The sequence below is a fragment of the Serinus canaria genome, chromosome 10 (genome assembly GCF_022539315.1).
Source record: "Serinus canaria isolate serCan28SL12 chromosome 10, serCan2020, whole genome shotgun sequence".
Classification (NCBI taxonomy): domain Eukaryota; kingdom Metazoa; phylum Chordata; class Aves; order Passeriformes; family Fringillidae; genus Serinus; species Serinus canaria.
In genome coordinates this window covers 12,398,182-12,421,920 of record NC_066324.1, presented here as the reverse complement: position 1 = coordinate 12,421,920, position 23,739 = coordinate 12,398,182, and the positions used below count along the sequence as shown (strand labels likewise).

At 43.8% G+C, this 23,739-nt stretch overlaps 1 protein-coding gene across 5 annotated transcripts in view; it reads left to right on the top strand.

Annotated features, from left to right (window-relative positions):
* Positions 1 to 237: 237 nt before the first annotated feature.
* Positions 238 to 23,739, top strand: part of ATOSA (atos homolog A) — a 47,626-nt gene continuing 24,124 nt past the window's right edge. The window contains exons 1-2 of one of the 5 annotated variants that reach the window (XM_050978340.1): positions 238 to 589; positions 821 to 1,107. In XM_050978340.1, the coding sequence (XP_050834297.1) occupies positions 1,092 to 1,107 (16 nt within the window). In that variant the 5' untranslated portion in view covers positions 238 to 589; positions 821 to 1,091. Of the gene's footprint in view, positions 590 to 680; positions 1,108 to 3,005; positions 3,168 to 12,855; positions 13,002 to 13,093; positions 13,213 to 23,739 lie in introns of those variants that run through there. The other 4 variants (XM_009089907.3, XM_050978341.1, XM_050978338.1 and 1 more) reach the window with 4 other exon arrangements.

Genomic DNA, 23,739 nt, shown 5'->3' with positions numbered 1-23,739 from the left:
GACGATAGCGTTCTCGCAAACCATAAACCCAGCGGCGCCGTTTGCAGTGCAGGGGACGGGCGTCCCCGGGCAGCGGGGCCGCGCTCCGGGCGGGACCGCACTGTGCCGTTCCGAGCCTTGCCGTGGCCGCGCTCTGTTGCTGTGACAACCGAGCTGCTCGACGGCGGGCGGGCAGCGGCGCGGGGCATTGGCCGCCGTGCGGCACGTGGGGCGCTGTGGGCCGGGCAGGCCCGCCCGGGGGCGGGATGAGCGCGGCGCGGGGCGGGCGCAGCGGGGCCCGCGGTCCTAGCGGGCGGTGGTCCCGTTTCCCCCCCCCGTCGGCGGCCGAGCGTGGCGGGTACCCCCGGCCGAGCTGCCCTGCTCCGCCGTGCCCTCCGCTGGGCTGTGATGTGTGTGCCCCGCTCGGCGGGAGGCGGGGAGTGCCCGGCGGAGAGGAGGGGAGTTAGTCAGCGGCGAGGAGGAGGAGGCAGGGCCGGAGGCAGAGCCATGGAGAGCAGCGCTGGGCGGGCGGGGCGGCCTGTGTGACCGGGGCGCATCGCGGGGGCACGGCCCGGCAGCCCGGGCGGCAGCGGCGGGGCCGGGGATGAAGGTGCGGCGCAGCCCCCCGCCGCCAGCCGCCGGCCCGTGACGGGGCGGGGGCCGCGGCCCCGACGGGGCGGGCGGGGGGCCGCTCGCTGCCTTCCTCGGGGCAGGCAGGCAGGCGGGCAGGAGGGAGGGGACTCCGGCAGGGGCTGCCGTCGCCCGGGGCCGCGGTGACTCAGAGCCGGCGCGGCCGGGGGTGAGCCGAGGTCTGTTGTTGTGGGATTTTTTTCCCCGGCAGGTTATAAATAGCCCCGCGCGGCGCCGTGTCACGGAAGGACACCCTGGCCGGGCGCGGGCAGAGGCCGCCGGCGCGCAGCCTCCCCCGGCCGGCCGCCGCCAGCCCGCCCGCCCGCGGGCCCAGCTGCCGTAGCGGCGGGGCCGCCTCCCGCCGGCTGTGCCCGCTCCCGGAGCGACAGTGACACCGCTGGCCGGGGCAGCGACAGCCCGCCTCCGCGGGGACAGCGGCACGGCACCCGGCCCTGTCAGACCTCGCTGAGGCAGCAGGGAAGATGAAGCCGGAACGAGGTAAACGGCTTATCAGTACATTTCTTTTTGATTGTTTTGTCTGTGGGATTAGAAGTAGCCCGGTGGTTTGCTTCGATGTTGTCGCTCTATTTCCTTACCCCCTCCCCTGTCATTTTGGGGGGTGGGAAGGAATCCAGATACTCGGGCTCAACTCGGGAAATGCCAGTGGGAGTGGGATGCGGATGGTGCCCCGCGAAGGGGGGTTACAGCCCCGTGTCCTGCCTGCCCTTCGGCTTTCCATTGTCTCGGCTGGATGGAAGGAGAGAAACGCCGTAGCGAAGTGCTTTTGCTGTGGGAATGCTGCAGTTCGTGTGTCAGACACAGCCGGCTCGTTAGCACAGTCCTGCAGTGCTGAGCCGAGAGTCGGTCAAAGGCAAATCGGGCACCGACAGACAAAGCCAGCAGATGTACAGAAATATCCAAATATAGCTGAAAAACACCCTGAAAATAGCCATAACTTACATCTGTGTTGTTTTATAAACCGACAGTGCCTTTTTTTCCCTAGTTATAATGGAGATATTTCATAACAAGCATGGTGAAATATAAATTTTTCACGATTATTTGGTTACATTTTTTCGGATTACTGACATCTGGTTTTATAGAAAAATCAAGACGGCAGTCTACGTATATGTTTATAACACTTGAGCTCTTTTGCCGTATAGCAACAGCTGCTGATGCCCCTAGAGTTGGAAATAAGTCATGACTTCTATTTTGATCCAGAGAGCAGTGATTATTGATTCCTGTTAAAGCAAGATATTTTTTTGAAGAAAATCTTAAATATGCTCATTGTAGTATTCCGAATGTTAATTAAAAACAATAATCTATGTTTTCTAAGCTTTTGATGAGTCTGTTGATTATCTGGTCACTTTCAGTTTAAAAACATGTTCTATTTCTGTTATAATCACTTTGGTGTTTTGAGAAACACTTTTATATAGCTCAGATATTCTTGTATTCAATGCTAACACTTACATGACATACACGTCCTAATTAGGTTTGTTAATGACATGTTTGCTAATAGCAACACTGCATACATGACCACTCTTAGGTGGATTTCTTGTTTGTATGTGCTGCAAGGATTATATGGTGTGATGATAGCACAGATAGTACAGAAGCAATAATACATTAATGGGGTTTAAATGCCCCATGGTTTTGAAATGGGCCTTTCTCATTGCTTTCCTCCTTGTTTCTTAACTGCTTAAACCTTCACACCATCTACTGCAGCAAGGCTGGTTGGTTGTAGGATCTTTAGATTTCAATACCCGACACTGAAGTTTGAAAACTGTTTTCTGTCAGGGTGAAATTATATTTCAAAATAGCCAGGTAAAACCTAAGTCAATAATTGCAACTTTAATATGTTCTGATCTAACAGTTTCACATCTACATGACCTTTGTGTATTCCTTTCTTTAATTTTTAGGCAGAAGGAGTTAGAACACTGCAAATATTTTCAGTTGCTGTATAAGTTATCAAATGCCTTTTTTAACCAACCTGGTTCCCTGGTGGAGGGAACCAAACTTGTACAGAAAGCAAGCTATTAGGTTGCTGGGGTATTTTTTGTGGGTTCTTTTCCCCATAAGCTGGGAGGTAATAAATTGAGATTCCTGTACAGTGTAGTGTTTACCATGAACTGGGAAAAATCCTTCAGAAGTTATGTGTTGAAATTCTTCTAAGATAATTAACAAAAGTCTTGAAGTAAATCATGACTCTTGCCAAAGGTGGGAGGGTATCTCCAGCCATTTTAGTGGATACCTCCAGCTTAACTGTGTGCTAATACAGCAGAGCAATACCATGCACAAAGGGGGTTGTGCAAGTGCTGCCTAAATGCCATGTGCAGCCCACAGAGACTCTTAGGAGGCACGAATCATGCAAATGTTTACATGTGCTGCTTTCTGCATAGCAGCTGTAGCACAGGACACAAGCAGTCAAGTGTGCAGTCACCTGCTTCCAGTCGTTGCAGATTAATAGCAGAGGGCAGAGGAGAAGCAGACCACTCAGCTTGCCACAGCTTTCACTGCTCTACAGAGCCTCAAAATTCTGGGAAGACTGGAAGTTCACACCCCAGGTAAAGCAAAAAGAAGCAGACTTTAAACAGGCTTGCAATTTGTTGGAGTTTTTTGGTTTTTGTTCTTACAAGTAATTATATCAGAATCAGTTTGGAGCAGAAGGATGCAGTTCTTGTTAGAATTTAACTCAGCACTGCACTGAAGATTATACTGCCCAGGCACATTGGGAGAGGTGTGGTTTGGCCTTTGCTGAACTACCAGTAAGGTTCTTGTTATCCCCAGCAAAGATAGATGATGCAGGAGAGGAAAGAGGAGATCTAAATGTGCAACTATTTTTATCAGTGGGAAGTGCTACAGGATGTTTAAATTCAAGGAGGTGAGAGGGATGGACAGAAATGAAGAAAACATGGGAATTTGGCACTAAGGTACTTACCTCCCTCCATAGGAGGGAAAGTTGGAAAATTGCAGATACAGATACGTAATGTGTGAGAGCAGTGTGGAGGGGATGGAATAAGGAGCTCTGCATAGCAAACCTGCAGAGCAGTTTTGTGGGTGAGGGAGAGCAGGAAGAGCTCTTTAAAAGTGCAGGTAAAAATGTGGACTTATTCCTTTGCCATGCAAAGGCATGGGGCACTCCCAGGATGTTTCTCATGAGCATCACTCAGAACGTGGCCCTCAGGTGGGTTTGAGTGTGGGAGGACAGTGGCTGCTCTGAGCACATTCCCAGAACTATCTGTACTATCTAGGGAACACAGTAACTCAAGTACTGATGGCTGCTGCTCAGCTTTACCTTCCCTGTGCTGCTGTTCTTAAAGTGAACTGTTGAAGCATCTTAAAATACAGTGGTCATGGTTCTTCAGCTGAGCCTCTGCTGGTGCCAGGGAGAAGAATTAATCTCCCTTTCTTACCTACAATATTTTTGGAGTGATATTTGAGTTTGGGGTTAGTTTTGGTTGTTTTTTGGGGTTTTTTTCTTTCTTCAGTAACAACATATCAGGTTACCTGGCTTTGATCCATGATACCATCACGGTTTGGTTTCTGCAGTACAGCTGCCTAGTCAGCTGCTTCGTGCTGCATGTTTGGACTGCTGTTTCCTTTCTCAAGTACAGAGCTTTGCTCTTGCTTCTATTGAACTTCGTTCTAATGACTCCTGGTCGCTTCGGCAGTTTATTGAGTTTGGAAGACAGAATAAGGCTTCGTAGCAGAGTGCTTGCAAAGTTTTCCAGCTCAGCTTTGTTCATAAACTGTATAAACACACTGTTTCACCATCAGCATTAATGAAAACATTGCATAATGTCAGGGTGATAGCTTGCTGCCAAACTCAGAAGGCTTGTTATGTACTCTTAGAGTACACTTGGTGCACAACTGGAAAACATCTTGTGGTTTAGATGAATCTACAGTATAGTCATATTTTACTGTGGAAATGTTACAAGACATCAAAAGTTTTGCTATAGTCTCAATAGCTGGGAGTTATTGCTCCTTACTCCTCCCTCCCTCTCATTGCATGAATGATCAGTTAAAGGAGGAGGACAGGCTTGTTTGTCTCTAAATGCATGCTAGCTGGTTTTTATCGCCTTATTCTAGTCTTTTTTAACTTTTTTATTGCCTTGCTTTGTTCATTCCTCTATGTGTGTTCTCTGTGTAGGGACTATTTTGTTTTCACTTACAAATTAAACAAAAAGCAGTCCTTTCTTACTTTCTGAAGCATTAATTCCCTCCTCGAGATTATCCTAATTTACAGAAATGACTTTCTGTCTACAAGAGAGGAACAAGCAGACTGAAGATTGCTTTTTGTCTTCTCCTTCCTTCTTTGCAAGTCAAACTTGGATATGTGCCTCAGGGTCTGTTTGTAGTAACTGGGTTAAGGAACTTCTGCCACATTACTTGGTGGGTTGGTGTAGAAAGAGGTAACTCTTGGCTCAGTAAAAGTCTGTTTACTGCCTCCTGTGGGAAACATAGCTGAGGCATTTCGGGATCTGTCTGTGGGGAAAGCTGGAGGAGAGATTAATGAACAGTTGATGGAATTTAGATTCTTAGCAGGAAGGATGAGGAGGCATGGGACTCGGGGGAAGTGAGCTGAACCAGTGTGTTCAGTTGTGGAGTTGGTTGTTAATTTAGGAGATGTGGGTAAGGCCCTTGTTTTATAAGCATAAAATATGCCCTATATTAACTGGTGAAGATGTTATGGAAAACTTTTTAGCAAAGATGATGTGCTACAGAGTATGCAGATTAGGAAGTGAAAATACATACTGGAAAAGGATGAGTGTTGGTTTAGTGTCCTATATTGAACTGTGATCCAGACACTCTAATTTTGTAGTATCTTCTCAGTGAAATGCCACAAAGCACTTAAACTTTTCCACGGCAGAATGATGCAGCCAGTCAACAAAGTAATAAACTGGAAATGAGCTGCTTCCTGCTCGGTGGAGCTGTCACTCCAGCGGCGTTGGGGCAATGCCCGGGGCTGGGTTGCCACAGGTAAGTGCAGGTTGGGTGCTGATGAGCCGGGCTGACGCTGTGCCTGCCCCAGGAAGCCCCCGGGCAAACAGGGCACGTGTGGCCAGCTGCGTGTGCCGGGGAGCCTGCTCCTCCTGCCTGCATGGCTGGCAAATAAAACCTGCTTGCTCTCAGGGAAAGAGGAAAGAGCACCTAAAACTGCTCAGGGTAAAAAACCCCACCGAGCCAAGCAAACAGACAGGTATGCACTCAGATTCCTTTTATGGGGCACGGAGCCATCCAGCTCTAATCTTTGGGGAGAGCAGATTTGTCCTGATTATAGATAACATATAGATACAGGATATGAGTGAACAGGAACAGAAGGCTTTGTTTTTGAATTGAGGGTGGAGTCTAGATGCTTTCAGTACAGTTCTGTCCTTGCACTTGAAAAATGGCAGTATAAACTCTCTTTTTAATGAATTTCTACCTCAACTTGGAAGAATTCTTAGCTCTTAGGTGCTTAACTCTTTAAAAATGTTAGGCACCAAAAAATTTAAAGTATATTTGTAGAATGGAAAATCTCATGTTTTAATTTGAAATTAGTTTTCTTACCTGTTCTGCAGTTTGTACCTAGCTATTGATAGCAAGGCAAGTCTTCCTGTTGTAAAAGTATTTCTTGGGTTGGAAGGGTGCTTTTATCATTGTTCAGCAGTGAGAGTTCTTCATGGCATAGCTGTTTCTCAGAGAGAACCATCCTGGTAACAGCTCTGCCATTTTTTTGTAGTTTGCTTGCTGTTGTCCATATTAGCTGCCTTCAGCTGTTGCTAAAAGAGATGCTGCTGGAGTGGCATTTAGGTGGATATTTTGGGGACTGTGGATATGCCAAGCCCATAGGCTTGGAATATATAAACTGACCCTTCTGACCATATTCTTTACTTGCTGCAGTGAGAAACTTTGGCTTGTCAGTTCAGATCCCTGGGGTGAAACATATTGGGTTGGACTTTGCTGTTAAGGGCAGTGTTGACATTATTATTGGATCTGAGGTCTGCCAGCTTCTAAATGTTTTTAAAAATAAGCTAACATTTATAAATACAGATTCTCATGAGAGACAAGGGTTTGCTGCCAAATGAAATTCTACTTATTAAAATTAGAAGTCTTCTGTGAAAACAGAGGAACTGACGAGAACAAACCAGCTATATGACATTTGTTAAAAGAACTTGCTCTGTCTGCTTCACTGTTTATAAAATGTTTCTTTGGTATTTTGATGGACTTCTACTAATAGCAGCCATTTACTGGTGGAGGAATAGCCATTATCTTTTCAGCAATGAGTTTAAGGTAACAATCCAGCCATTCTTTTAGTCCATAAGGTCTTGCAGTTTAACTGTAAATATAGTGGTAGTTATGGTCTCCATTCCAATGTAATACTTGATAAACTATGTTTTTTAGGTTTTTGGAAGTGTCTAACATCATTGTCTTTCAAGGAGGTGGTAAATTGTTCAGTCTTTGCAGGTCATTTAATGTTTAGACAGAAGCCAGTTTTTAAGTTAAAATTGTTTTAGAAGTACATGTACAGTTGCATGGTTACCTTTGTACTACCCAGTACTAAAACTCCATGAATAAGTAGGCAATTAAGGATGAATGCAGATACAGAAGAGTGCCTCTTGGACCTGGGTAGGTAGCTGGACTTTGGAAGACTTCACTCCCATTACCTATTCCTTTTTCTGCTGGTCTCGTGCAGGGTGGCATGACTATAGCTACAAGCACATGGCTGAAGCCATGTGAGTTATTCTTGCTCTGCAGTCAGAACTGTACTGAGATTGGAAGAGATTTTTTTTTTTTTTTACAAAGGCTACTTGTAAACAGTATAATTAAATTGTAAGTCATGAAAATTCTCCATATTTTTTTAACAATTCGAAGTTAATCTGACCAAGTCAAAGCCAACTCACTTGCACTAATACATTTCCTTCCATGTTAAATGGGCCTGTCTGGTTCTTTGGCTAGTGATTTTTCATGCTAGCTTTGGGACCAAAGCTGGTTCAGTTGCTGTCTGGGATGGTATTACAACATCACATGGACTCAAAATGCAAAGATGTAATAGGGTGTTGTGAGGATGTTCTTGGGGGATAATTTGGAGAGGGAACTGTGTGTGAGGCAGCTGAACACACGGGGAGGGAAGCACTCTGCACACATGAAATACTAATGGCATTTCATGTCTGTGCTGATTGTAACAGTCCTTGTAATGAATAAAGGCAAACAATAGTCTCACTGAGGAACCTTCTGAACATCTTTGTTTCTTCAGGAGCAGTAAGGGGAGTTCTTCCTCTCCATGCACATTTATTTTGGCTTGACCACTTTGCTTTAGGTGGGCAGGCATGCAGTCTCTCTCTGTGCAGGTATGTAGTACCAGTAACCATGGGGCAGCTAAGCTTCCCACTTGGCAGTGATCAATGTGTTTCCCAAAGCCATTGGCTTTTTCCAAGGAAAAAAACAAGTTGGATTTTCTTCTGAGGCATAAAAAAGGGAGAATATATCTGAAATAGGGACTCTGGTTGCACGTGAGCAATGTCATCTGTTTTACATTACACAAGTCAGTGATCTTTTTTCCATGGAGGTGCCTGGGAACCAGGTTGTTAAGTAAGTCCATTTTGGATAGTGAACTACTTTAGGGAGTCTATGAGCAGGTGACTGCTTGTGCTATTTTAACCTCTTAATGGGTCTATGCAGGGATTCCTTTTGCCCACTAATGAGCCTTCAGGATTTCTAGGACATCTTTCACACTTCTCTGTGCTGTAACAAATCAAGCTTCTTTCTCAGGATGCTGTGCAAGTATCAGCTTGTTTTGTGTAATGGGGGCAGGAAGGGCGAAAAGAGACACAGAAGTTCAGTAGAATTGAGGATGGCAAGTATTATCCCATATCCTCAGTACAGTCTGCACCACAGTGGGAGGTGGTAGAGAGGCAGCTGGTTTCTTCTGAGGGACAAGGGAAGGAGAAGGAGAGGTTCAGGAAGAGCTGCTGTGGTCAGCCTGCCTTTTTTTCAGAGCAATGGGAAGCTCTTCTCCCCTGCCAGGTATTGTTCTCCTTGATTCCCTGCCAGGGCACCAGCCCAGCAACGCAAGTGAAAGAAACCATGGCTCAAACTCACACTTCCAGGCAGGTCAGCAAGTTTGGTGGAAGGCTTTGTTTGCAGACTGGGGGGGCAGAGAGGGTGTGTAAGAGCAGTATCTGAGTAAATGTCTGTGATGGCTCCTTGCCATAACTTCTGTGTTAACAGAGAGTGAAGTTCTGATATGTTGGGCTGATGCCTTTTTTAATGTGCAGTTTTCTGAAAAGTCACAAGTACTGGTGCGTTTCCTTTGCATGTAAGATCTGCATCTTAAAAACTCATGAATCTTCAAGACTTCTATTTACTTTTCTTTATTTTTTAAATTTTCATTAAGTAGGTGAATTTGAGGGTAGGGGAGAAGAGAATAGTTGCTTCAAGAAGGGAAGAACTTCAGTAAATATTACAGTGATGTGGAATAAAAGAGGAGGAGTTTCCTATCAATAAGAACTGAACAGGGACAAAATTGTGAAGGTCAGCATGGACTGGGAACACAGGTCAAAGGGATTGATACCAACACTCATGCTGCTCAAAGGTAAAAACCCGTTTTTCTCTGCTGTAAATGTCTTTAAAATGGAGCTTCAAGTATATTTTCTCTATATAGAAAGTTTTCCCACTTCAGTTACCTTTTAGTGAAAAGTATGACTTAGCTTTGTTTTAATCTGGGGGGAAAACAGCTTCTTCCTTTTAAAGCGCATGCTGTTTGAGTCTCCAGAGGAATTTTGTTTACTGTGGGGAAACCATGAGAAACAAAGTATCTGGAAAGCTAGAATTGGAGGATAGGCTTGGAGTAAGGGTTGCACCCCAGCTGTACTAGCAGTAGTACTCATGTGTAACTGCCTACACCATGCTAACACAAGCAGGGTGTGGAGGACCCCTCTGAGGAGTCTGCTGGTAAAGAGTGGAGGAGTAAAACCAAATAGCTAGTTCAGGTGAAACAGGGGGAATAGTTGATAATACTGGAAATGTCTGAAGGCAAAGTTCAATGTAAAAGTGCTAGAATGCACACCTGGCTCACCTTGCACAAAGCACTTAGGCTGGTCATGACTGGCTGTTATTGTGCTGCCTCTGGATGTTTGCTACGACAGCCTCGCTGAATTAAGAACTTTCTATGAGAAGCATTTTGGATCCACTAGAGATGAAAGTCATGGTGCTTGATGGTGCATTGTATGTTCTTTCATCCCATCCTCATGTTGAGAAGATAGACTGGCCTTTTATAAATGTTCTAGGACACTTTTTTTTTAGCTGGCAAAATTCATTCTTGTGTAGGTTTCTAGTATGAAATCCGAGCAGCTTTATGTTGCACACTGATTTTTCTTTTATTTGGGTTTAATTTTTGTTTTGATTTAAAAATCATAGTGGGACTGTTAGCATCTGATGCTTTCAGCTTCTCTAGGTGTACTGTGGACTGTATGTAGCCTTTCTCACTCAAGAAATTTGAGTTTGAGCATAAGTAATAGGAAAACTTTACACAGAGTGTGAGTGGTGTATCTAACCATCTTTTTAACATGCGCTGCAAGCATCAAGAACTGACCTCGGCTTTGTTCTGAGGAATTGAGCATCTGTACTGGGAGAAGGGGAATAAGGCAGTCTACATGAGAGCACTTGGTGGTTTTGTGTTCTGCAAATTAGTAACTCAATCCAAAATGTTTGTTTCAAGGAAGGGATGTGTTAGTGGAAGTGTATTTTTATTTTTAGCTTGTCTCCATGACTAGGCTGTGTAAACATAAGATGCTATGGAGTCACTTAGGCTTTGCTCCTTAGGGGTCACATGCACACCTTGCCTTTCCTGCACAAGGGAGGGCTGGAACCTGAATTAGAGTGTTTTTCTGAACTGGCTCATTACTAGATATCCTGTGCTTTGGCCTGGCTCTTCAAACGTTAAAGTTGAGTGTTCTTTATAATGTAGGGATGATGCCAATTATGTCTATTGGCAAGTGCTTCTGAATTGATTTGTAATTCACTTGATACTGAGATGAACCATACTTGGCTCTGATTTCCTGCTTTATGGAATATGTAGGGCTGCTTACTCCCAAAGTGTTGGGATAAAATCCATAGTTATGAAGACCTCACCTTTTTTATTTTTAGAAGTATTATTTTATTTGTGGCAGAAGGTGGGTTAAAATACAATCTGGTTATCTTGATTATTGCCTGTCATTTTGCCCAATGTTAGAAGAGCGAGCATAGTAATAGTATTTGAAGTGCAGGTACTTCATGATGGTGAAGTATGCAGCCTAGGATGAAGTCCTGTGTGTACCTCTGTGTGCTACCATATTCTCATGTAAAGTATCTTGTGCCTCTGGAATTTGTGGGAGCATGGGAGATCCAATAAATGAGTAATGTCCTTCAAGATAGATTTTGTTTTGGTAGAATTTCTAATATTTCAGTTTATAAATGTAGCATGTTATTAGGCCAGATGCATTCACTTCTGGGGTGTTTATCCACAGGCACAGAGCTCAGCTCAGTGTACCTACAGCTGGTTTAGGACTGTAAGCTGAAAAGCTGGAGTGTCAACAAGCTGTCCTACTTTTACTGTACTTGAAGAATATCTGGTGTGAAAAGGATCTCTGTGGTTGTGCTGCAGTGTGGGGGGACTGTTCAGGAGCAGTGTGGTGGGTAGGTATGCCCGTCATCTAGAGACAGCTGCTCATCACTGAAACATTGTTAGTTGGCCTGAAAAAACAGCTGGTGGCTCCTGAATGCTGTCTCTGCTGGCCCCTGTGAGAATTGACTCGAGTTTTGTTGCTCCTGCCCCTTGTTAGCAAAACTTCTAAACATACCATGTTTACTAATGTGATAAATATTCCTCTTACCCCTCCCATTCCTCCTGTAGATACTGAATAACTGTTTTATAGAAAATCATCTCATACTTTTCTCAAATGCTAGGTAGTTGCTTGATTAAGAAAACCTGAAATTGCTTGTTCAGACAACTGTGTGAATGACAGTTGTTTTTGTAGAAGGAAATGTTCCATGAAGGAAAAATACTTGGAAAGCAGACAGGTAAAATAAAATATACAGGAAGCTTGAACGTCAGTGACTTATGAAATGGTATGTTTTGCATCTAACTCTCTGTAAGGCACTATCTGTATGTGAGATCTTTAAATGGGCCAACTACTAAAAGGTATCTGAGCTTCCTCGGATAAAATGTCTGCTTAAAAATCTTGTACAGACTGTTTTCTTGCAACCACAGCTAAATTATACTGGTATATAAACTGTGAGTGGGGAAAAGTAATTAATTTTGTGAAGTGGCATATTTTCCATGCTCTTGAATGGGTTAGTGAGTGGTACTGGATTTTCAATGTGGTTGTGTAGTCTAGTTTGATCTGGACTTTTCATAGTTTCATGGTATCTAATTACAGAATAAGTGTTTTAGTCTTGCTTTGTGATGTGGTTAGGCTGAGAGCAAGATAGGTTTTTTGCACTGATTATGTTAATATGGTACTGTCATCTGACTTTAATACTTGTAAATACGTCAGAGCTGGATGAAATTGTTTAACGTAGCCAGTACATTGTTTAGACTATATCTAAAATAGTGCATGTTGTTTTGAGACTACTCTCTTGAAACAACCTCATAAATTAGTCCTCAGAAGTGCCCATTACAAATACTGAAGTAAGAGCTGCAGTAGTGCAAGGAGAGCTGGATCTTCCTCCCCGCTGTGCGCTCCGGGAGGGTCAGAGGAGTGAGGCGGTCGAGCCACTCCCGAGTGGGCTGAGCAGTGGAAAAAGAGCGGCGGGAAGTTGGCTGGTGCTGGCTGGCAGGAGGACGGGCTGGCGGCTTTTTCCGCTCCAGATGTAAATATTCATCACCTCACAGCCCGCAGCTGGGGCTGACTCCGGAGCGCTGCCGTGCGGGAACACTCCGTGTGCGGTGCCAGCGCACAGACGCACGGCAGCTGCTCTCGCTGCTGCGGGAGCGCGGTGCCGGCGCGCCCGGGGCAGGGAGCAGCTCCCGCCGCCGCCGGGCCCTGCCGGCCCTTGGCATCCCCTCCGTGGGGCCCCGGCACGGCGTGCGGGCAGCGCTCCGGCACCGCCGGTTCCCCCGCCTGCCGGCGGTTCCGCCGCAGCCCGGTCCCGGGAACGCCGGTCCCGGTTGGACAGCGTGGCCCCGCTGGCGGTGCCGGTGGTTTGTGGCGCGGCGGGCCCGCCCCGCTCACCTGGCCCGGGCGGGCGGGCGGGCGCGGGGGCCGGGCCGGGCCGTGCCGAGGGGCCGGCGCTCGGCCGGCGGGGCCAATCGGCGGCCGGCCCTGTTGCTATGCGCGCCCCTACTCTGCCTCCTTTGTGGAGGATGCCGTGGGCACCCTCCCAGCCGCGCCGGCGCTGCGGGGCTCGCTGCGGGAGCGCCGGGCCGCGCGGAGAAGGTGTGTACGGCAGCGAGCCCCGCGGCTCGGGCCGGCCCGGCCCGGCTCGGCTCGGCTCGGCCCGGGGCGCCGGGGAGGGGGCCGGGCGGAGCGGCGGGGGGAGGATGGAAGGCCGGTGGCACCGGCCCGGACAGGCTTCAAGGCGTGAAACAAGTTCAAGCTGTGTAACTCAGAGTAGTCGGCGGCTGTTGGCGGTGTTTGTCTGGGAAAGGTGATTTGAAATCCACCTATACTAAAGTGTAGCAAAGTTTGCCTCTCCGGTTGAGTCTGTAAACAGTTCCTTTAGAAACCCGAACCAGACACTCTTCCTTTCCTTCCGTGTACCGAGCCCATGAAAGGCTGAATTTCTGTGAGGTGGTGTTGGCTTTTCGTTTTCCTTTTTTAACCCTCCCTTAAAGGAAAGTAATGGACAGGCTAAAAATTAACTCGGTTAATTCATTAGTTTGTTAGGGCAAGAGTATTAAATGTCCTGGAACAGGAGGGGAGGATTTTTAACCTTTAAAAGTGAGACGCTAGTTAAGTGTCAGATGTGCTAACAGTTGTAGTTACTGTAGCCATATGTAACTGTTTGACTCTTCATTGTTTTGAGAAAAAAACCAACCTCTTCTCCCTCCCAAAAACACCCTGAAGCTTAAAAACACCCTGAGTTTCTTCTGTGCCTTGTTATGTAGGTCAAGTTTCTCTCTCCTCTTTTTTTTTTTCCTCCAGCAGGAGGAAACTATTACAGTATTTTGATTTCTGCTAGAAACAATGCATGAAACATTATTAGCCCTTTGCCACTACTTGTTTGTCTTGGGGCAAATGAAGCTGATGCAAATATGTCAACTTTGGGGGCAATAAAAATATGTAATTTTAATTAGCATCTTACTGGTTGCTCAACTATATGGCATAAAGGGCTAATTAATATTATACTGAACTCAGTGCAGAATTGAGGATTATCTATTGCTTTTTATGCAAACTTATCTAAAAATGTGACTGTTGCTCTGACCAAGTACTGCACTTGGTCAGAGCAGTTTTTTTTATCCTCTCCAGAGCTTGTTGATATTCCTCTGAAAAGTGCAAGAGCTCTAATTTAAGCGAGCTTGCTGACATTGGATGACCCCCTCCTGGCACAGGAGGAGGAATGATTCCACTAGTGTACTCTTGTGTTTTGTGTGGGAAATTGGCTTTGAATCACTGAAGCATTGCTTTGTAAAGTAGTAAGGAATTTTGAGAGGACAAAGTGAAATTTCATAATTGCACAGATTAGATTTTAAATATGTGAGTCTGCCATTTTGCTGTGTGGAAAATTACCATATATTAGGGAAGAGGGAGGCAAACTAGATTCTTGGCTGAAATTCTGTTAAGCTTTTCAGTTTTGACCCTATGTAATGTTTTATTATTTGGAGTACCAGAGAACTATTACAGCTTAATAACATGAGTTACAGCATGGAAACTTGTAAATAGCTGAATTGTGCTGTGTGACACAGTTCAATTCTAAAACTATCAAAAAAGTTCTTTTGTTTAATGCTTTTAAAATTCCATAGTAGGCTCTGGTGTCCATTTGAAAATGCAGTCTTTTACACAGCTTGAGAGTTGTAATGTCCTCATTTATCCTCCTAAATAAAATTTTAAAACAATTTTATGGGCCTGGCCACGCTCCCAGATTTTTTTTTTTTTTATGGGAAGCATATATTGTCTCTTTTGTAACTTTTTTACTTTAGCAGGTTACTGTTTAACCATTAAGGGTAGGCGTTGTAGGTGAAGGTTAATAGCACTGGGAAAATGACCTGAGGAGCTTCATGCTGCTCCACCATCATCAATTTCATCTCTCAGAGCTCCTTGCATTTCCCAGGAAGAAGTACAGTCTCTGCCTTTGGTCTGCTAGCCTTATGCCTCTCCCTCCACCTCACCCTCTCAATAATTTAGGCTGCAAATACTGAAACCTACTGAAGCTGGAGGTAGCCTTACTAGCTAGGAGGAGGATTTTGGGTGGTCAAACATGTTCTGACAAAGTTCCACAAGATAAATTACCCACCACTTAGATGACAATGAATGGTTTGTAACATCAAAGTTTTGGGAGATCAAGTAGCACAAAGAGAAGATGAATACAAAAAAGAAGCTGCAGTTGAAGAGGTCAGATGTTATGAAAATAGTTTGCTCTGGGCTTTTTGTTTTGTCTTTTTCTGTATTTCAGATAAAATAATGGAATTCTTAATCTGCATTCTTCACCTGAGGACACTTCCTAACAAGTCCTGTGCTTTTTCTCCTGTGTGCTTTTTTAATTACCCTGATAGTTCTGTTCTAGCAGCAGTGCTGCAGAGGTTTCAGCTTGTAGGTGTGATTTCTAACTGACATGATGTTGTAATAAAGTTATAGGGATATCAGCTCCTACTTAACCTGCATACTATAATGTTTAATGTCTTGTCCATTAAAATAAAATTATTGAATTCTTGAGTGTTTCTATCTCTTCTCCCTGTTAATGCTCTTTACATTTTTATTATTATCAGTGCATTTGCACTTTTAGGTTTGTTTCTGGTTTTCTTGTTTTTCAGGTTTTTTTGGGGAAAAATTGCAGCTCAGTGGCATTAGTAGGTGCCTTGCATGTAGGCACAAAATGTGCTTAATAGTTCTTCCCCATGACTGTACTTATCTTGAGCTTAGTTATGCCATCAGTGTTCACATTCTTGTTGGAGTTGAAGCAAGCCTCTCGAGCTGATATGGTCTGATAGTCAGAAAGCTGCCCTGGATGTATTTCTCCAAGCCTTCACATGTGAAGTCAAATATCTGTAATGGAGAATTTTCCTGAACATGCTAAATGGCAAATCTTTTCAAGCACTTCTAGACTGTTCAGTTGCATCATTCTCTTTTGAGACAGAAGTAATGACACTGGGTTCTTGTTCTGGATCTCTAAACCCTTGTATTATATCAGATCTATCCTATGCATGTGTGGTTGTATCTACCCAATCTCTCATTTTTTTTGGCTGAGAAGGCATCTCAGCCTGTGCTGTCTCTGAGCCATGCTCTGCTGCTCTGAAATTATTTGTGCATGTAACAGGCTGCTGGTCTGCTTGTCATCATGAAAGACAGGCCAGCCTGGAAAATAGTCTTGTAACTGGGATGTGTGACTTAGCCTTCTGATGCCCTGCAACTCTCTGTATTCCACATAAGTATTTTTCAAAATTTTCTTCCACTTTAAAATTTTGGAGGATCTGAGTTTTGTTGGGTGTACCTGTGAACAGAGTGCTCTTAGCATATGTTAGGGTGTTAAATGACTGAAACAAGAACTTCCTGTTGAAGGCTTCTTCCTTGCCCCTAATAATACTGGGTTTTGGTTTTTTGGGTATTTTTGGTGGGTTTTTTTTGTGTGGTTTTTTTTTTTTGTGAAGTAGTTTTAGGAACAGTGAGATACATTGTTCCCTTTTGTCACTGTACAGCCTCCCACTTATTTCTTGAGGGTGTGATGAGTGAGGAGCAACAAGACTGGCCTGCTTTCCTAGAATGAGACTCAGAGTATTTTTCTTTAGGTTATGCAGATTTAAATGAAGATAGCAGAATAAAGATAAGGTAAAATGCTTTTAATTCCAAAATTCTAAGCTTGGAAATGAATAACTAAGTTTTGTTTTCTTCATGTATGCAGCAAGTAGACAAACATATTTCACATTCTCTCAGAGGATAAAAGGCAGTATTTACTTGTTAGCAACACATGGTTGAGTCAATGCTATTCATCCTCTGAAATAAAACTACAAAACTTTTCTTTTGCTGTATCAAGAAGTTGGGATAAAGAAGACTGAGGGATGCTTTGGAACTTGGGGAAGATAATGTATAGTGGAGTGTACTTAAATGTGAGGAATATAGCCTCTCTTGGAGTTCAGCCACATCATCTACTGTCTGATGAAATTCTTTTCAAATTGCTGTCTAACAATAAAAAGCTGCTGCTTCTAGAGGTTGGTGTCTGCATAAGTGTTTGCTTTTTCCTTGGTGAGAAAGGAGAATATTGGCCAACTTGAAGTAATGGTGGTCATCCTACCTGAAAGATAACTGAATCCTCAGATGAATTTCAGCATTAATTAGGAGATTTTCAAAAGGGCTGAAGGTGGGGAGACTTAAAAAACAAGCACCAGTGCTAACAAGCAAGACTGTTGTTAAATAGTTAATAACAGATGGCTGAACTTCTGATGCAAATGATGAGACAGAACAAGAGAAGTTCTCTACATCCTGACCCAGCAACTCCTCACTACTGCCATGGCAACTAGCACATTTTAGTCTCCAGTTTTAGCAAAGTTTATGAAACTCTAGATAACTTGTTGGTTTTATGACTTTAAAACAAATTTTAAAAGGCAAAGCAAACCAGCTGGAGAAGGAGAAAAGGTAAACGAAGAAAAAGTGGATATGAATTCCTAGAGGCCTTGTGTATTGAAGTTCCTATAACATCTTTCCAAAAGATGTCTGAAGTACTGTATACTTTAAAATGCCTGGCAGTTAAAAAATCAGTTTAAATGCAGAAGTTTATAATCTGAGTAGATCTCTCTGAATCCTTTCCATTTAACTAAACATGAAAATTGCCTCATGCAACTTGAATGGCATTGCAAAGGGGAAAGGGAGCAGGAGCTGGGAAGCTCTCTGCATTTGGGCATAGAGGTGAGGAGGAGCCTGTGGTGGGGTGGATGTGACTTCTCCTCTGACTCCCACTGGCCTTGGGCTGTGTGAGCAGGATGCTGGGAATGCCCCAAGTGCTCTCTTATTTTTATAGTGAGATTACTCTGTGGGTCCTGTACCTACTGTAGTTCAATTCAAACCAGAATATATCAATATCTCTTTTTAGGGTAAGACATCTGAAGGATTGTTGTTATAGACTAAACTTCATGGCCTGAAAGTACTGGAGGGTGGGGTTTCCATTTGGGAAGTCATGAACAAGAGCTGTGTATATAACTAAGTCCAGGTCAGTTCTCATACAGCATAAAAAACCTGTTGTAAGTCTCTTATCAGTGCTGTTAAGAACATGTAGATTGCTCAGCTCTTGCTGTGTTTGTGAGGTACATCTATGCTTGTGGGTCTTGACTACAGCAGTGGATTCTTTCCAGAATGAAGGAAGTACTTCGTGTAGCTGTGAACTAAACCTCTATATTCTCAGGCTGTGTTTCCTCACTGTTTTGTGTTGCTGTGTCAGATGGATCAAGGACTTCTTCATCCTCCAGGTGTCTAATTCAGTCATAAGAGGACTTAAGGGAAGCAAATTCATGGAGTTATTTCCTGAAGATTATTATTTGTTATCTGTGATCCAAATTAAGACTCACACTTGGGTGTTGTGCTTTGCTGGGTATTATACAAGCATGGAACAAAAGACTGTCCTCACCTCAGACCTTATGCAAGTATCAAACGCTAAATCAATGGCTTCCAACAGAGGGCTGTGTGGAGACAAAGGGATAATGCTGATGGAGACAGATAAACTGTGCTCCCACAGGCTAACAAGCCTTTATCACCGTAATGGAGAAGCTGCAAAGCAGAGTCATTTTAATCAAGAGTGTAGAACAACACAGGGGGAGTGAGGACTGGTGATTAAAGTAATCACAGGCCAGTTTACTGCAGTAGTGAGTGGGTGACAACAGGAATGCTGGTAAGCCATGGAGGATCTTGAAAGGAGAAGAAAAAAAGTCATTTTCTTGTTATGAAAGATGGTGTTTTAAGAGACAATAAAGACCAGGAAAATACGGTTTCCTGTTAGGCACCGAGCAGAGGTACCTTACAAGGCTGGATGGTGGTGAGGCATAACCTTGTCTGTGCCTTTTTCACACAAATTCCATGAGAAATCCTGTGGGCAGTGCTGCCTCTTCCCTGGGCAGGCAGATAAGGCAGTGCCATCTGCTCGCTGGTGGCATTCACGTGGGCTGTGCCCAGCCCAGAGGTCCCCACTGGCAGGGCGTGCTTCCAGCTTGGACTGGGAGGAATTTATCTCTGAGCAAAATCTTTGGATTTCAGACAAGCATTTTTCCATACTCGAGAGGAAAACCAGCTCATGCTAAAAGCAATTCTCTGAATGTTGTTTCCTAGGGATTCAGCCCAGCAAGGAGGGTGTAGTGAACCCAGTTTGCATGTTTTTCTGGGGACAAAGAGGGCAGGTTGCTTGTTGTCTGGGTTCCCATGCCAAATTCTGATCCTTTCAGAACTTTCTTCAGCCACTGATTCAGATGGTAAGAATAAAATGTTCCGTGCTAAAAATCTCTCAGATGTGTTTTTTATTAGTTCTTGAAGATAAGTGATTGCAAAAAACCAGCTGTTTACAGTAATAGCCCATGTAATCAGATACTTCTAAATGGAAACTTTAAGTCTTTCTGACTACTCTTCTGTGCTTGCTGTTTTCTTATCTCTTAGAAAAAATCCTCTTCCTCCAACAAAATTATGCATTGTTGTCCCTTGATAATAACAAAATTTATTTTCTTTATTGATTTCTAGTAGAAAATCTCTGTATAATGGTTTTGCTAATGGGAGGGTTGACAAAATAAGTTATGGGTATCAGGCACTTGGATTCTGGAATGTTTGTGAAGGGCTTTTGTTTTTTACCTGATGCTTAACTTGAGCATTCACAATAATTTATTAGATCTATTAAAACTGACAGGTGGGCAAATCCTTAATGTTGCCTGAACTGTGTTAGTAGCTGAAGTGAAGCTTTTAGCATATCTGAGCTGAATTCATCTTGGAGCAATTTTCCCTGAAAGAAAGTAATTTTGGTAGTTTCTGGTTGAGGTTGCATTGGATATTTATTTTGGGCATTAATACTTTTTCTGCTGGTCAAAAACTCAGCTTTTAGGGTTTTTTCCCTGCTGTTTACTTTTAATTAGATATATAGCTGTGAATTATCAAGGAGGAACTAAAGTAAGGTTTTATTTGTTTGTCTGCCTTTGCTTATGTAAATTTGTTTTGCCCAGATACAAAGGAGGCTGGGGAGGGCCTTGAGCTTTGACACGATAAAAGCTGTTATTCTTCATGTGCTGCTGGTGTTCACTATTTTTAGTGTAGTGTTTTGTTTTTCCTAATAATTAATTGCTCTGTCCCTTGACTCACGGGTCACCTGATGTCAGAGCAGGCGAGCAGGCTCTGGATGCTCTCCTCTGTCCAAACTGATAGCTTATCTGGAGGAGCAGGATGCTGCTGCTGCTGGCCAGATTGGCCTGGCAGTGGCCCTGCAGGGGTGAGCCCCGTCCCTTGGGTTCTCTGGAAGGAGCGTTCCAAGAACCCGCAGTACAGGGTGTTACAAACACACGAGCAGCCAAAGGGCTCGGGCCAGGCCGGGCCGCTGGGGGACTCCAGGGCAGCGCCCTGCAGGGACACTGTGCCTGCTGTCCTCACTGTCCCTGCCCTGCTCCCTGCCAGCAGCAGCGTGACAGCTTCCCCTTCCAGGGAGAGCTGTTTGCAGCAGACCCACGATGAATACACCGCTAGTATCCCTGCTCCAGCAGCGTTCATTTTGGCACTCTTTGTGTCTGGACTGTCAGAAGCTTGTTTTGTTCTGTGACTTGCCCGGTGGCTGGATGGTTCTGGTAGCCTTCAAAACTGCAGTGCACGCCTGGAAGGATGGTTGAACAAAGGGGAGAGGGAAAGCAGACACTTAAATTTTGTAAGCAAACAAGTATGCTGTTTGAAATTTCACTGTTCAAGTGGGCCCAGTTTTTAAAAAGGTACTTTCCAAGGTCTGGTGCTCTAGAGTTTCATTAGTCTGATTGGCTGTTTTTTTTTAAATCTTAAGGTCAGTCTGATCTGTAACAAGATAAATGTACTCTGCTCGATCTTGACAAGTCTTCAAACTGGGTGAAAGCAAAGAGAAGGAAAAACTGCATACATCAAGCTCTTCAGTACTTGCACAGATGAAATACATCTAGACATGTACAATGACTATTTTGATGATTTGGACTGAACTACAAGTTTATTACTGCCCAAGCAGTTGCAGATTTTTAATTGCTGGCCCATGAGGTCTTTTCAGCCCAGTGGAAGACTGCACAGACTCTCATATTCTCTAGAATTTAAAAATAATGCCAATTAACCTTCATTTATCTGGATCAGGGCCATTGGCTGACCTAGGTAACAGTGCTGGCATTCATTCATTACTTGATGGTTTTTACAGGTTCCTCTAAGACACCAGGATATTTGAAATTGAGTGTTATCCATCCTTGAGGGAGAGGGGTTGCTTTTTCCATGGGTGCAGGGTTTATTGCTGCACTAATGAGTTGCTGATAGCACCTATTTTAAATTCTTACCCAATTTGTAATGTAAGTAATAAAACCAAAACTTTTAAAATGTGCTGCATGTAAATGATCAAAATTCTTGCCACTGAAGAAATCACATACTAACCACGCATGGGAGAGTTGTTTGTCTGGTTTTATTTTTCTTAGTGGTCGTTAATTGACTCACCAAAAATTAGACTAGGTGGGTTTTTTTTAAAAAACATGTAGACTTCTGCCCACCCCTGTCCCAGAGTCTTCTCTAGTTTGTTTTTGATTGGGGTTTTTGTAACCACAGTAAAGCTGAGAAATGGCAATATCTATTAAAAATAGATACTGATAAGTATCTTTTGAGGAGATTTTCAGCATACAAGAGCTTTGTCAGTAGCATGGTTTTCAAAAACCATTAGTCAGGCCCACTGGCACCTGACTGCTGTGTGAAGATGAGCGTTTGAGTATTGGATGTTGAAAGTTTTCTGAGTGTGTGGAAGGCTGAGTGGTTTTGGTGCTTATGAAACCTCACTTGCCTAGACAACAATATGTGTTGAAGGCTGAATGCTCAGTGAAAGGTCTCCATAAAATGTGGTCCCATAAGTCAACGTGGTCCTTTTACCAGGGGCTTTCCCTGACTCCAGCAGCTGTGGCATGCCTGCTGATTCCACCCAAAAGTGAGTCAGAGCTCTCACACAGCACTTTTCAATCTCTGGTTTATTCTCCAACAAGTCCAACTATGGTCTGAAGCAAAGGGCACATGATGTAACAGTTCTTTTCCTTGCAGTGGTTTTAGGGAAGAAGAACTTGTGCCTGGTGGGTGTAAACCAGAGTGGAACCTGTGCAGACAAGGAGAAGAGATGGCTTTTCCCAGTGAGATTTTTGTGTTCCCATTGCAGTTTTGTCAGGCACTTAATGACTCTTCTAAACAATTTGCTAAAAATCCTTTTGAAAGCTGAAAGCTACTTTATATTTCTCCTCAAAAAAGAAGTGTTATTTTAGCTATATTAATAGAAAAAGAAGCACAAGTACACTTTAAAGTATATTACCAAATTTTTAAGTACAATACATATTTAAGGTGATGAGATAAAGCATGAAATACCCCAAACAGAAAAATTCTTGGTGTTAATGGGGAAATTTTAGAAACCAATATATTTGGCAAGGATAACACTTCATCCTTGTAAATGCTGAGCCCAAAGATACTTGTGTCTGTTGTGAAGATACATTACAGTGGAATAAACCGAGTGACACTTAGCAAAAATCTGGTCAGCAAAAGGTGCAAACATCTAGTCTTTTTAAGTGCAGCTCTCATAGGCACTGAAATACCTACTGCAGGACTTTTTAAAAGGTCTGTGTTGTTTTCCAGTAACATCTGGAAGTGATTTATTATCACAAATTACTGCTTTCCAGCTCTAAACCAATCTCTGTATAAAACAGTACAGAAGCCTGCAAGTAGTTGAATCTTTGTCAGGCTGGATTGTTAAACAAATTAAAATTGAAACTTATGTATGTCATGCTGTATTGTATTGTGTTTAGGGCCTGAAATAAAATTTTTGGCACACACTTTTATTTATGTACTATAAAAATGCTGTCACAGCTGGAATTTAATGCAGAGCTGCCATCAACCTGTTTAATGGGAAGGATGTCTTGGCCTGGGAGTTAGACTTCCTAATACTCAATTGCAACTGTCACATGGATGATATGCCTTCAGGAAGAGGTGAGGATTAGCTAAATAGATGTGCTTTTTCATTGCTAACACACACTGGGTTTCATTTGCAAAGAAAGCAGCAGCTGTGGAGTCACTGCAGAATGATATTTACAGCTAAGGTGAAACAGAGTAAGCTGATGAAAGCCTTCAGTCTGTGTGTCTTCAGCCATGTGGCTGCTGCTAAGCTCCTTCTTCAGTTAATGAGCAGCCATAATGAAGGTGGTCATCATTCCCATCTTCAGAGTTCCCTTGGCTGGGAAAGCCTTGGTGAAAGTCATCAATACCAGTGAGGGAAGCGTGGAAACAAATTATATACATAGAAATTTTGTATTGGAAAATCTGTGTTTTGATGTAAAAAATGCTCACTGTTTTGCCAAGGAAACACCTCAGGAAGGAATTCTCACCTATTCTGTAAGCTGAAGTGTGCTCTGCTTTCTGTTCTAAGGTGACACAGGGCTCCTTCAGCTGCCCAAACTGAGCATTTGGATGGGTTTTGCATTGTGGTGCCAGTGCCTGTGAAGTTAGCCCGGGTCTGACCTCCGCATTGCCCCTGCTACCCCCTGGGACTAGGGTGGAGTTTAAAACAGAAATTTGTTTCCAGTATAATTCTGCAAAGTTTCTATCAGCATATTTACCAGAGTAGGAAATCACTGCATTGGTGGTGAGTGAAGGCCAGATAGAAACCTTCTGTTCCCTTCCAGTTACAGCCAAGTGTCTATTCTGCACTCAGCACCACACACTAATTCTAAAAGAGCTGTTTGCTCCTAATTATTTTAGAATTTACCTGACAGAAATCCTTTTGCTTTGTTGGGATTTAAATTTTTGTTTTGTTCAGATGGGTGCA